This window comes from Rhinichthys klamathensis, unplaced genomic scaffold (genome assembly GCF_029890125.1).
Source record: "Rhinichthys klamathensis goyatoka isolate OS25496 unplaced genomic scaffold, OSU_Roscu_1.1 h1tg000738l_1, whole genome shotgun sequence".
Taxonomy (NCBI): Eukaryota; Metazoa; Chordata; class Actinopteri; order Cypriniformes; family Leuciscidae; genus Rhinichthys; species Rhinichthys klamathensis.
The window spans coordinates 573,453-587,500 of record NW_026607150.1 but is presented as its reverse complement, the minus strand read 5'-3'; the positions used below and the strand labels follow the sequence as shown (position 1 = coordinate 587,500).

Genomic DNA, 14,048 nt, shown 5'->3' with positions numbered 1-14,048 from the left:
ATAGTAGTTTAATGTAGTGCTGACACTAAAACTCTGAAAACTTGAATTTTTTCTCACACATACATACACAATACATATTGTCACTATCAGTGATGCATATTGTTGCATTTTTGTATTTCGATATATTGTTACACCCCTAACATTTACATAAACGATATAGTAAAATATCTTTATATCATCACCACAATATATAGTCCCAGTAACAGTCCTATATTTAGCTTTTTCCCTTGTTCGTCTTTCTATAGTGTGTAATGTTGCTGTCTGAGCATGAACAAGCTCTAGTTCTTCTCTATATCAGTGTCAGTGTTTCTGAACTCCTGAAACGCCTCCATTGTAGTCTTGAGTTTCTTCCGGGAACGAACACGTCACAATATTCCTCATTATAATAATTAATACGCAGAATAAAGGGGCGGGGCCTGGTCGAGTTACTTAGTAGTGTGTTAAACTGGCGGTTATGGGAAGGGGCGGGACATTTCCCAAACACACTCGAAGCGCTCGACCAATCACAACACACTGCTCCAGCCGACCAATGAGAGCACAGTGTGCTTTTCAGAAGGAGGGGCTTCATAGAGACAGGAAGTAAACAGCGTTACTGACAGACTGGGAAGAGAGGAGCCGCAACAATGGAGAATATGAGGAGAATAATCAACATTCAAGCAGAAAACCTGTTCAAGTAGAGCCTGAAAACATCATCAACACTTTGAAAATTGACATCATATGTCCTCTTTAAATTGTCCTTGAAAAGTGAAACCTGTTGAACATATTTCCGATAATTTCCTTAAAACAACTTTGGCTGTAAGTGCAGGCGGTGTGAGAAGTGCTGTAGAGATGGATAATTAAAGCGAGCCTGAACCTGCTGCTCCACATGAGTCACGTCAGACACACTCGAGTGTGTGTGTGTGTGTGTGTCTGTAAGGTCGGTCATTGAGGACATCAGGAAATAATTGGACTGAGTTTTGTCATTTGAGAGTGAGACACACAGCGGGAATGAGAGTGTTTGTGTGTGTGTGATTAATCTGAACATCAGGATAAGAGAAAATGACTTTAATCCTCATGTGTGATGATATATTTGATGTTCAAACACTTTCATGTTCGGCAGTTTAACGCACTTCATAGTCAAAAGGTATTAAGTTTGTTGAATGAATATAAACTGATAGGACTGACTGATACTGTGCATTTGGTCTTGCTGCTGTCAATTATGATGTTAATATTATTCAAACAACAGCATTAAAGAAAATCACTCACTTTAACAATTACAATCATAAGCAATGTTTAGTTAAATACTTGTTTTAATTTAACTTGGTAATACACGTTAAGTCAATTTTATTTGCATAGCTCTTTTCACAACACACAATGTTTTAAAAACAGCTTTACAAAAAATCATGTTTTAATATCTGGGTTTGTAAACATGGTAAAATATGGAGAATTACTAGTACCAATACAAAACAATAAAATGTTATTGCATTGTTTATTTATTTAATAAATAATATAAAGCATGTTTTATTGAAATGCTTCTTTAAATTATATTAGGCAATGGTTTTATTCAGAAATGTCATTAATGGACATTTTCAACAAAAAAATTTTTTTTAATCAGATTTCACTGAAATGGCAAATACATTTGCTGCTGTCGCTAATATATCTATATTTTTACTGTATTTGTTGTAGGAAATGTTAAATTATTGTATATAATTGTCTTTATTTCTTGACATTTTATTGTTGTTATGGTTATAATTAGGGATTCATAGAAATTTTGCCCGGCGAAAATTATCGGCAGTTTCAATTTTTGGCCGAAAGAAGAAAAAAAGCCGAAAACATGCCATCCTGCCCCGCCCCTTAAATATGAAATTGATATTTAATATTATTTTAATATAGGCCTATTTTCTGTCCAATTTTTGTGTTACTTTAAACAAAGGTGTGGTTATTTTATTGGCTTCTATTTTTTTAATTCAGATTCAGTAAAATAATTTAATTAATCAAAAAGTCTATTAATAATACAATTATACAAAAAACTAATATAAAATGAGAAATTAATGATTCTTTTTATTTATTTATATATATATTTTTTTTTTATTACTAATTTAATAGTAATTTTAAATTAATAGTAATTTTCGGTTTCCGCCAAGTGCATCCAGAATTTTCTGTTTCGGTCCAAAATTTTCGGGGGCATCCCTAGTTATGATGATTTCTTCTACTCTGTTTTCCATGATAATAGCCTTTGCTGCTGATATGGTGTGTATTATAAAATTATAATAAATTTTTTTTTTTTTCTGTGTAACTGAAATTGGTTCTGACTGGTGGTTGTGTTCATGTCTGTCAGTTTCAGTGTCAAACTCTCGTCGTTCTGTCTTGTAGGTTGTGTTCGAGTTACCCTCAGAAGCTGCTGGTGCCCGTCTGGATCACAGATAAAGAGCTGGAGAGCGTGGGCTCCTTCAGGTCCTGGAAGAGGATTCCTGTGGTGGTGTACAGGTGAGAGCAGCAGCTTGTCCATGTCCAGTCCTCTCACACTCATTTCAGCCTTACATCCAGCCTTTTTTCTTCTGTCAAATTAAAGCAGTACTTCACTTTAAAATGAAAATTAGCCCATGATTTACTCGCCCTGAAGCCATCCTATGTGTATTCGTCTGAAAGTAGAAAGTCATATACACCGTGTTATATTAATAAACACACTGACGCTTCCGAGCTTTATAATGGCAGTGGATTGCAAGCATCAGATTGAAGCTCAAAAAAGTGCATCTATCCATCATAAATGAACTCCACACGGCTCCGGGGGTTAATAAAGGCCTTCTGATGCGATGCGTTTGTGTATTTCAAAATATTCATATTTAAAACTTCTGCGAGTAATGCGACGTACTGCTGATATTTACGCTTCGCCATGACGCACTACGCTACTTCTGACGGCATAAGTTGTGCTTTTTTTTTCTTTTTTTTTGTATTTCAAAATGTAATGCGATATGCAACTGCAATCGCTCGGACTGGGCAAATGTCTATTGTCCATTCATGTGTGAACTGTTTTTTTATTTTATTTTTTTATTGTGAAGAGTCCTTGAGCTTGGGAAAGGCGCTATATACATTAATATAAATTATTATTATTTAGGCGTAAGTGGAATCCGTATGTTCGTTTAACCAGAAGCTAGAATTTTACTTTGTAACGTGTTAAATATAGGGCTGTCACTTTACACTCAAAAATCCCACAAAATTGCACAATCGATCAGACCAACTAACACTCAAGTTTCGAAAACGAAAATAGGGAATCGATTTTAACATCCTTTTTTTATTATTATTTTTTATTTATTTATTTATTTTTACCAAAAATGTGTTTTAGGCGGACAGATCAATACATTGCACAGAACATGTAGGATGCTGGAAAATAACAATGTCTTTTCTGTTCACCAAATGCTTTTTAATATTCGTTATTGCTTCAATGCAAGTGAATAAGCGCGCCGTTATTTGTTGCTTAGTGACGTGTGTGTGTGTGTGTGTTCAAGTAAGCCAGAAATGCGCAGATTCTGCAATACGCTGTATTTAATATATCATGAGGATCACGAGTTGCATATTTGCGCTAAATCCGCACAGATTTGTCTTACACGAACTTCCCCAGCAAAGTGAGTAAACACAGAAACACGCCAGATTGGCTCGTGATTTGACAGTGTTTCCCGCCAAAGTTCATTTTTACCCGCATTTGACGAGTCGAGGGTGTTAATTTCAATCCCTGAATGTTGCACTCCTGTTTGTCATTGTGCTGAAACTTCACATCAATAAATCATCAGGAATATTGCTGACTTGTGCGTCTCAAGCGCCCTCTTTACGCTCGTCCTAATGCCTGTTAGGTGTCCGTGGATTTGCCTGTATTTGGTGTTGAAAATGGAAACATCTTTAGACATGGAAAATTGATTTTACAATCGATTCAATGAACACATGTCTCCAAAAATCAAACACTTTCACAAAAGTGACTGCCCTAGTTAAATATGAATATTTTTCTTACACAAACGCATCACTTCACAAGGCCTTTATTAACCCCCGGAGCCGTGTGGAGTTCGTTTATGATGGATAGATGCACTTTTTTGAGCTTCAATCTGATGCTTGCAATCCACTGCCATTATAAAGCTTGCAAGAGCCAGGACATTTTTTTAATATATCTCCGATTGTATTCGTCTGAAAGAAGTCGTCATATGCACATAGGATGACTTTAGGTGAGTAAATCATGGGCTAATTTAAATTTTTGGGTGAACTATCCCTTTATGAATGCCTGATGTCCTGTGATTGGGTCTGTCCGCCAGGCACCAGCGTAACGGGGCGGTCATCGCTCGCTGCAGTCAGCCGGAGATCAGCTGGTGGGGTTGGAGGAACACCGAGGACGAGTATCTGGTGACGTCGATAGCGAAGGCCTGTCAGCTGGACGCCGGGCCACAGGTCTGCAGGACCAGAGGAGACGGACCCGACTCGTGCGACAGTGACTTCGGTGAGACGCTGACAACACACAGACCGTTGTTTACAGGATTCTCTTTAATGCAGTGTGTAAAACAGCTGTTTGTGAATGTAAAAGCTCTGCAAAGTTTCAAAGAATAGAACTGAAACGAGTCGTCAGTAATTCCAGTCTTATTTCCTGCACGGACCTACGTAACTAATTTGCATAATGCCAGCCTGTGGTTTTCATTGGCTGAACAGCGTCTCTTAGCTCCGCCCTCAAACACTGTAGTTGTATCTGAGACTGGGAGAGTTTGGTTCGTGATGTTCATGTGGAGAAGACGCTGTTTTCTGCTGCCAAAAGCAAATTCACTTTGATGAGATTAATACGGTAAAACCAATGACAATGTTACCGTTCGTATCACTGTGTATCAAGTGCTGAGGAAGAGCGGAGCTCAGATATGATAATGAGCGTTTGGTTTCTGACCAATCACAGCACACTGGGCAATCTGACCAATCAGAGCAGCTCTCGGAAAGGCGGAGTTTAGAGAGACTGAATCCTTTATCGAACCGTTTCAGACACTGAGAAAAGAGCTGATGCTGCAGTGGTTATTAGAGACAAATAAAATGTTTTTTGAATCACAATCCAATCCTATAATGATTTTATTATTTATTAGAGAGTTTACAGACTTAAAATAACTAATTAATTTATGCATTATTAAATTACTTGTGTAATTATAATTATATATTAAGAAAATAATGAAAACAAAAGTATATTGAGAATTATAGTAACTCTTTACATGAGTGACATTAGTTAACGTGCAATAAAAAATACTTTTACAGCATTTATTAACCTTAGTTAATGTTAATCTCAACATTTACTAATACATTTTAAGCTCAAACGTTGTATCTGTTATCTGTTTATTGTATGTAATTGGTCGGGGTTTTATTAATTGGGGTGTTAATGTTATTCCGCGCATTAGAAATGCAAAAGCCTGTAAGTACAAACATGAATCAGTGAACGTTTCAACAAAGCATCTCTCTTATATTCCTGCACTTTATCCAAAAGTTTTCCAAATAATCGTCTTCTAGACCACTGAATCCTCTCTCTGTCAGATAATTACTGTATGTTTTGGGGGGGGAAATGTCATAAGTAATTAGTTTCTGTGTTTAAAATGCGTTCTCACCCTCGTTCTGTCCCACAAATGAAGAGCGTAAACGCGTCTAGAGACAATTATGGTGTTGGACTGCAGATGAACGGCTCGCGCCAACCTGATTGCTAAGAATCATGGGTTTTGCCATGGGAAAACTTTTCAATTACGGCCGTTTCCGCTCTGCCACTGCCAGTGTGTGCTGGGAACGGGACGGGCAGAGGTGCCACGGGCTCGCCTGCCGGAGCGCCTGGAAATGAGTGTGCAGGCTGTTGTCTGAGAGGGAATTTGGCAGGTTTGCGCAGTTGAAGAGTAAACACGCTCTAATTACAGTCGTGACCGCTCTATCTAATGAGTCGAGAGCCGATGCCAACATCCTCACAATCAGACCAGATCAAACGCTCTGCAGAGATGCGCTCGAGAACGTCAGGTTGGTTATAATGTAGATGGTGCATTATTTTCTTCATTGTCTCACAACGGCAAGACCAGAAATTGTTTACATTTCACAATCTCCCAGATGGCCGCGGTGTAATTGAGGTGTCGTGATGATTCACTTTTCTAGAAGACTTTACTTAAATCTGCCCATTTTACACGTCAACTTATTGTTTTGATTCCCTTGTCACCCCTGTCCTTTTAAAAGTGTCTTAGAAGTGTAAAATCTTTGATTTGTAAGTGTGAATGAGTGTCCGGCTACATGGAGACGGGACACACATTTGGGGCTGCTTTTAATTTTACAGTAGTTGCAGTACATTTGGAAAGAAAGTACTAGGTAATATAAGGTAACAATATGGGTTAAGGTTAGGTTTGGGGGTAGGTTCAGGGTTACTACCTAGTTATTACCCATATATGGATGGATGGATGGATGGATGGATGGATGGATGGAGTGTAAAACAAAGCGCTACCCATTTTGGACCATGTTTATGTAAGGCTGGCATTAGTGCATGACACAACGAAAATTTCAATAAGTAAATATAGGTTGACAACATTACAGAATCAACAAGCAAAATACCACGTAAATGCTCTCGTTCTTTTCTTGGCCACTATAGAGATTGCGTCAAAGCTATTAATAGAGGTAATGGTCTAACAAAATCCAAATTTTGGACTTTTTTTTATTTCAATTTTAATTTTACTGTAGTACCAAACTTTTTTATATCCCCTTCAACTGCATTTATTGGTATTTTTAATGACCACAGAGAGTCAGGACCTCGTTTTAACATCTCATCCGAAGGACGGGACTCGTTATGTGAATTCAAAGTGTTATTAAAAAAAGATTGGTGCTCTAAAAGCTGTTTGAAATGTTAATTTTGTTAGAGCATTATTACCTATAGCACAAAGCACAAATTTTAGCTTAAAAGCATCGTTTACGTGCCGGGAATTGCCAATAAAATGTGCAAAGTTAAAAAGCATTGGTATGATTTCTTTAGTCCATTGCAACTAGTATGAGGCCTGCATGTTAACTTTAGCACACGCTCTATGGTGGCTGAGTAACGGCACAGTGAAATGGGCTGATTGGCTGTATCGGCCCATATGGGAAATTCAAGGGTTCAAAAAAAACATTTTGTTACAGTAAAAACTGCAAAATTATTGTTTGATCGTTAAACCCCTTTGCTCATTTAACTGTAACAGGGCTAAATTAATAAAAGAGAAGTGCCGCGTCATTAAAGAGGAGCTTCACGCATCATTAAGTAGTAGATGAATAAGTATTTTAATGCAGTGTCATCACAAGTCGGTTAAATTGCGAGGGTTTCGCCAGTCGAGTAGGCGCTCATGCAATGAGAGATATGATGTACATCCGAGTGAATGAGACACAAAAATGGTCTCACCCTCTTAAGTGTCACCGGCCCACCGGTGGGCCCAAATCCATTACATTTTTAAAACAGTAATATCCTATACTAAACCTAAACTAATCTTGACAAACTATATATCATTTGAAAGCTTACAATCTCTAGTTTCCCTATTTGGTGAATCTCCTGAATCTCCCTCTTTCATACTCCTAAAGCGTGTTTAGACCTTTATTTTGAAATGGAGATGAACATGAAAAATCATGAAAGAAGGGTAGAAACCTCAGTTTGTTTTCATGCCAAGAGTTCAAAAGATAGCATCCATTCAATTATTTTAGTTTATTTTTTTTAAATCTAAAGGAAAAAAATGATAGATTCACCATTTGTGATGTAGGAGCCATGTAATGGGAAAGTCATGTGACCAAACTATAATGGGAGTGTCATTAATTAAGAGGGGTTAAAACACCTGTTGTGTGTGTTCATGAAAGAATGGGGGTGAGTGCTGGAGCACATATTTTGTTGACCGTGCAAACGTGCAAACGTGAAACTTGTACAAAATAAAACAACATGCAAGCTTCATGGATAAACGCGTCACAGAAGTCATTCCTCCACTCAGCTCCTTAGCGGTTTTTGGTTTGTTTTTTATGTGCCGCTACATGTGATGTGGCAGCGAGCTATAACGCACATACTTGTTCTTTTTATGTTTCTTAGAGGTTTATTCATATCAAAATCTGCCAAACTTCTCATATTACTTCTAAATAGGATGTCTACTTCATAAATTGTATGAAAATTGTGGAAATAATGGTTCAAATCACTCAAACACATATGGAAATGGAGGCGCCCTTATATTTCACTGAAAGCTCATTTTTTGAGATATCAACCTAAAATTTGAAACACAGCTTGTTCAGATTTTTGGCTTTGATTTTTTTGCAGTTTTAGAGTCGCCCAGGTTTTGAAAATATATATTTTATATAAAATATGAATAATTAAATTTTTTACATTGTACATTTTCATAAAATCAAACTTTTTTGTCTCACTTTCTTAATTTATTCCACTTCCACAAAAATCTGCCAAATGTATTCTTTAAAATGAGACCAATCTTACGTCTATATTCCAAAGCATTCTTGAATTACAACCATTTAAGTTCGAAATGTGTATATAAAAAAAAAAAGGGGGGTGACACTTAACAGGTTATCTCAGTTCTGATCCATAGCCACTTACATTACGCCTACTTATAAAAACAAACAAACAACTCCTTCACCTCTGCTCGATCTTATTTAATAATCTATTTTTTTTATACTATACTGGCGTCGTGAACTATGAATATTGTTTGCTCTAGGACAAATTGCTTGTGATTTTCCACATCCACAAGTCGCTTTGGATAAAAGCATCTACTTAATGCAATGCACAGACTTTACGTAGCGAGCATTTGCTGCATTACTCTTCGAAAAACATTCATATTCCATGCTATCTATGTATTTATTGTATTGTGCACAGAGGGGAGGTTTGGATGAACAAGCCCCACTTATCTTCTACATAAAATGTAAAATGTAATTAATTCAGTTGTTAGTTAACTGCAGGGTGGTTCAGTTCCAATAATCATTTATGCTGAGTCGCACTGCTTTATGCGATCACTCTTTTTGATTGGATGTTCTGCTGAACGCAGTGTTTCTGCTGAGTCGAGACCCCTCTCTGGACTCTTCCGGTCGAGTTCTGGCTGGCCTCTGTGAAGTCTCTCTCGTCTTAATGCCTGTAAGTGAATTGGCTGTCATGTGCAGAAAGAATCAGTGCCGTCGTGATGCCAAGAGTTTCTCAGCATTGATTTTTCCAGCGGGACAGACTGAAGAATTATATCTGCACTTGTGTCGCATTAAAATGAGTCTTATGGGCCGACTTCTTCTTATTCTCCTGCTGTTTTCACCTCTCTGCCATACTAAAACTTATTTCTGCGGGCTGTTGTAGAAATGTCACGACTCAGAACGGCGCAGTGTAATCATAATTGTGTCACGGTTGAAGCTGCAGCAAATGAGTGGTTCACTTCACTTTCATTAACACCCGTTTAGACAGTCTGACTTAGATTTGATGGTATAATATTTGCATTTTTCACCAGTTCCAACAATTGTATCCATCTTACGTCAAATACTTTTACAATTATAGACTGTTACCCACAACAAAAGCTATCTTTATACGGCAAAGGTGGAACAGAAGCTGCGTCTGACATGCATTTATGTTTTATTCACCGTTTCATATTGCTCATATTGGCATACATGTATTTACACAACAGTTGCATGATGCAAATAGCCTACATAAAGTATTTAATTATAAACAAAAAAAAACAGGAGCTCATTAAAAGGCTATGGCTGCAATATTATGACAAAAAAAAAATCATCATTGTCGATTATTCCTCTTGATGTTGTAATATTGACATTTTGGTAACACTTTACAATAAGGTTTCATCTGTAAACATTAGTTAACATGAACTAAAAATGAACATTTGTGTTTTTGCCAACTAACATTAACAGATTATCAAGATTTGTTACAGATTAAGTAACAAATGTATTGCTTGTCGTTAGTTAATGTTAATAACACATTAACTAATGGGACCTTATTGTAAAGTGATACATATATTTTTGGTCCCGTTATCTTCGATTTGGGGGATATTTTTGTTCATTTTGATGCCGTTTTTTGCTCCTAGACCTGCTAATATCTGACGCTCGTATGCGGATCATGCAGTGTAGTGTGTAGTAGGCAGTATGTCAGTATTTCTGTCTAATCTCCTCCACTCTGTCTTGTCCTCAGACTCGTCTCTGGCGGGATGTCCCGTTCCTGACGCCAGCGCCGCGGCCCAGAAGTTGCTGATTCTCGATGCCCGTTCATACACCGCCGCCGTGGCGAACCGTGCCAAAGGAGGAGGCTGCGAGTGTGAAGGTCAGTGTGCGTCAACTCATGATAGTCTCTTGACAATGGTGGACATCACTAGCTGTTTTAATGTGCATTTTAGGATATTGCATAAAAAGTGCTGGATAGAAATGCCAAGATGTGCATGAATTCAAAAAATGTGCATAAAAAACATATGCACTTTTTTTATCCGATAAGAAGATATGCACATAAACAATGGAAACGCATTTACCAAATAAATCCCTCGATGTGCAACAAAAAACTCGAGTGACTTTGCCTCAACGGTGGATGTGATTGGATAACTGGACTAACCAGCGGACCAATCGCATCGCAGCATCTCAAATGTTGGTTTGGTGTTTCTAAAACACTGAGTCAAAGTCTGTGATCAGAATGATTGGGTTTAATTCCCTCAGGAGTGTCTCACACGAGTGTGTTCACAAACACCAGCATCCGAACGCAAGATAACATGACAGCGTTTACTGTGTTTCATCTGAAACTCATTTATGATGGAGGAAAAAAGACCACAGTTTCTTCCCAGATTGCAACAATTTCCGTTTTATTAGATATTTTGCACAACTTACCCATGAAGTGATGTTTTGTCCTCTTGAATACATGGGATGGAAACGCTGCTTTCTTCTCAAATGTTTTCTGCAATATTGCAGTTGTGAGCATGAGTTGAATTCACACCTTTGGACGGGATCATAGCTGTTGCTTGTTTGTTGACTGAAGTCTGGTTTATTTGTGTTTTTAGAGTACTATCCCAACTGTGAGGTGATGTTTATGGGCATGGCCAACATCCACTCCATCAGAAACAGCTTTCAGTCGCTGCGAGCGGTTTGCAGTCAGATCCCAGATCCCGGCAAGTAAGTGTTGCATCGCTGTGCTGAAATTTACATACACTTTTTTTTTATTTTTATGTTTTTGACAAATCTCTTCTGCTCACCGAGGTGGCATTTATATGATCAAAAATACAGTAAAAATATGATATATTATTACAATTTAAAAGAGCTGTTTTCTATGTGAATATACAGTAAAGTGTAATTTATTCCTGTGATCAAAGCTGTATTTTCAGCATCATTACTCCAGTCTTCAGTGTCACATGATCCTTCGAAATCACTCTAATATGATGATTTTGATCAATTTAATGCAAATAGTCTTAATTTTTTTTTAAATTACTGTCCCCAAACTTTTGAATGGTTGTTTGTATATTAAATTTAAATAATAATATTCTATTTATATATTTATAAAAAACATTAGCTGAGAAAATAAAAATAAAAGCCTCCCAAATGAAGATAATTCAAAGACATAGTGTTATCGTGGCTGACGAGTAAAGCATCGAATGCATAGCAATTTTCATTACCACTTTACCTAAGGCCTTTTTGTACAGTGCATTATAAAGCTATTCACAATGTACATTCTAACAATTATTTATGAAAAGTTATGCATTTAAGTTAAAATGCATTATATTTGCAGAAGCCTTGTTACATCTTAAATTGGTTGTTTGTCGGGTTTAAATGCATTATACTTTGTAAGGTACTATGAATAGATAATTTTTATAACTGCGGTTACAATTATTAAGGAGACTATACAATGCATTATAAGGTGCATTACATGGCATAATGAATGCATTAAAAATACTTTTATATTGCATTATATATATATATATATATATATATATATATATATATATATATATATATATATATATATATATATATATATATATATATATATATATATAAAGGCTTCAAGTGAAGTGTCACTTGTGAATCTGAGATATTAAAAATAAAGAATAACTCGAGTTGATTGCATGTTGAGAACATTTTATTGCTAATGCATCAATGACATCTGAAGTTATTTTCAGCTCTCCCTTCACACACAGTGTCCTCAAGTCTAGGGCTGCACAATATATCCAAATTATCGAAATATGTATATGTATATATCACGATATGCATATCGCAACGGCTTGCACTAAAGACAGAGAAAATCACTCACTGCTCTTGGCTGAATAACTCGTCTAGCTTTAATAAGGAATCGGGACAGTGTTTATTCATACAGTGAGCATTCATTCATTCACTAAGCAGTGTTTTATTTTTACATGTGATTATTCAGTTTCTGTTGTTAAATAACCCTAATGTAGGATAAGCTGAACCCCCGTGCTTTACACTGATGTTAAAATAACCCTTCTTACGTGACAGTAAAACACTGATGTTCACTTTCAGAAGCTGTAGGGATGTTTTCTTGTCACAGAAAGAATGTGAAACGCGTATCTAGGTTATATAATATTAAATATATTTAAAAGATAATTTAAGTTTATTTTACACCCTTTAAAGGGATACTCCACCGTTTTTTCATATTAAACTGTTATTCCCTTAACTAAGACGAGTTGATGCATACCTCTCTCGTCTCAGTGCGTGCGCTAAATCGCTCCGTCTTGCGGCGACACTTTGATAGCACTTAGCTTAGCCCAGTTCATTCATTAGGATCCAAGCAGAGAAGCGACCAAACACCTCCACGTTTTCCCTATTTATATACAGTTACACGAGTAGTGTAACTCGACCAAGAATGGTGACACAAAATAAAATGTTGCGCTTTTCTAAGCGTGTAAAGTGGTGTTTGGTCGCTTCTCTGCTTGGATCCTAATGAATGAACTGGGCTAAGCTAAGTGCTATCAAAGTGTCGCCGCAAGACGGAGCGATTTAGCGCACGCACTGAGACGAGAGAGGTATGCATCAACTCGTCTTAGTTAAGGGAATAACAGTTTAATGTGAAAAAACGGTGGAGTATCCCTTTAAGCATTATCGTATCACATTTGGAATATCGCATTATTGAATTAGTTTTGGCGTATGGCATTTTTCTTCAGTATCAGGCCTAGTTTCTGCTCTGTAACCCGCGTGTGCGCTCTGCTCTGCTCTGTCCAGCTGGCTCTCGGCTCTGGAAAGCACCCGTTGGCTCCAGCATCTGTCCGTCATGCTGAAAGCTGCTACGCTGGTGTGCTCTGCGGTGGAGCGCGAGGGACGTCCGGTGCTCGTCCACTGTTCAGACGGATGGGATCGCACCCCGCAGATCGTGGCCCTCGCAAAGATCCTTCTGGATCCCTTCTACAGAACCATAGAGGTAAATGTGAAGAAGTGCTGTTTAAAACAGGGGTCCAGGGACCGCAAGAGGGGTCTGTGGGAAAGTCTAGGGGTAAACTGTAACAAAATAAATTGAGTAAATACAGTAGTCATTCTGTATGCTGGAATATATGCAGTGTTTCCAAATCCACAAATGTGTGCAAATGCACAGAAAGCGGTTCACAAATAAATGCCAGGCTGAGTTGTGTTTGTGACATAAAACACATCTGTAAATATAATTTTTTTTGCATGTATCATATTTATTTGTGAGTTTTATACATTTTTTGTGAAACTCTTTACATTTATTTGTGGATCTTAATCTATTTATTTGTGAATTTGATCATTTTTTGTGAATCTCTTTACATTTGTTTGTTAATCTCAATCTATTTATCTGGAATAATGCAACAATTCTTCCCCCATAAATATGTGTATGCGTGTGTGTACAGACGTATGTATAAATATAAATATGAATATATTTAATTAACACTGCAGAAGGAACTATAATATCCTGTTAGATTTTTGTATGCATAAGGAAAAGACGGAGGATATTTGGATTTAATTTCTGTTAAGCTTATCTGTACTCTTTATATTTCTCCAATGATAAATAAATAGTGTAGGCTACATGCATGTAATATTCTAATAGCTTTTTGTTTCTTCGAGGGCAATTTTGACTCAATATAATGCTTTACTTCATTTTT

The 14,048-nt window shown here is 37.0% G+C and overlaps 1 protein-coding gene across 1 annotated transcript in view; it reads left to right on the top strand.

The window, feature by feature from the left end:
• mtmr4 (myotubularin related protein 4) overlaps window positions 1-14,048 on the top strand; it is a 32,537-nt gene that overhangs the window by 4,934 nt on the left and 13,555 nt on the right. Inside the window, exons 5-9 of the mRNA XM_056242649.1 lie at window positions 2,353-2,466; window positions 4,278-4,459; window positions 10,136-10,264; window positions 10,986-11,097; window positions 13,156-13,351. Coding sequence (XP_056098624.1) covers window positions 2,353-2,466; window positions 4,278-4,459; window positions 10,136-10,264; window positions 10,986-11,097; window positions 13,156-13,351 — 733 coding nt within the window. The remainder of the gene's footprint in view (window positions 1-2,352; window positions 2,467-4,277; window positions 4,460-10,135; window positions 10,265-10,985; window positions 11,098-13,155; window positions 13,352-14,048) is intronic.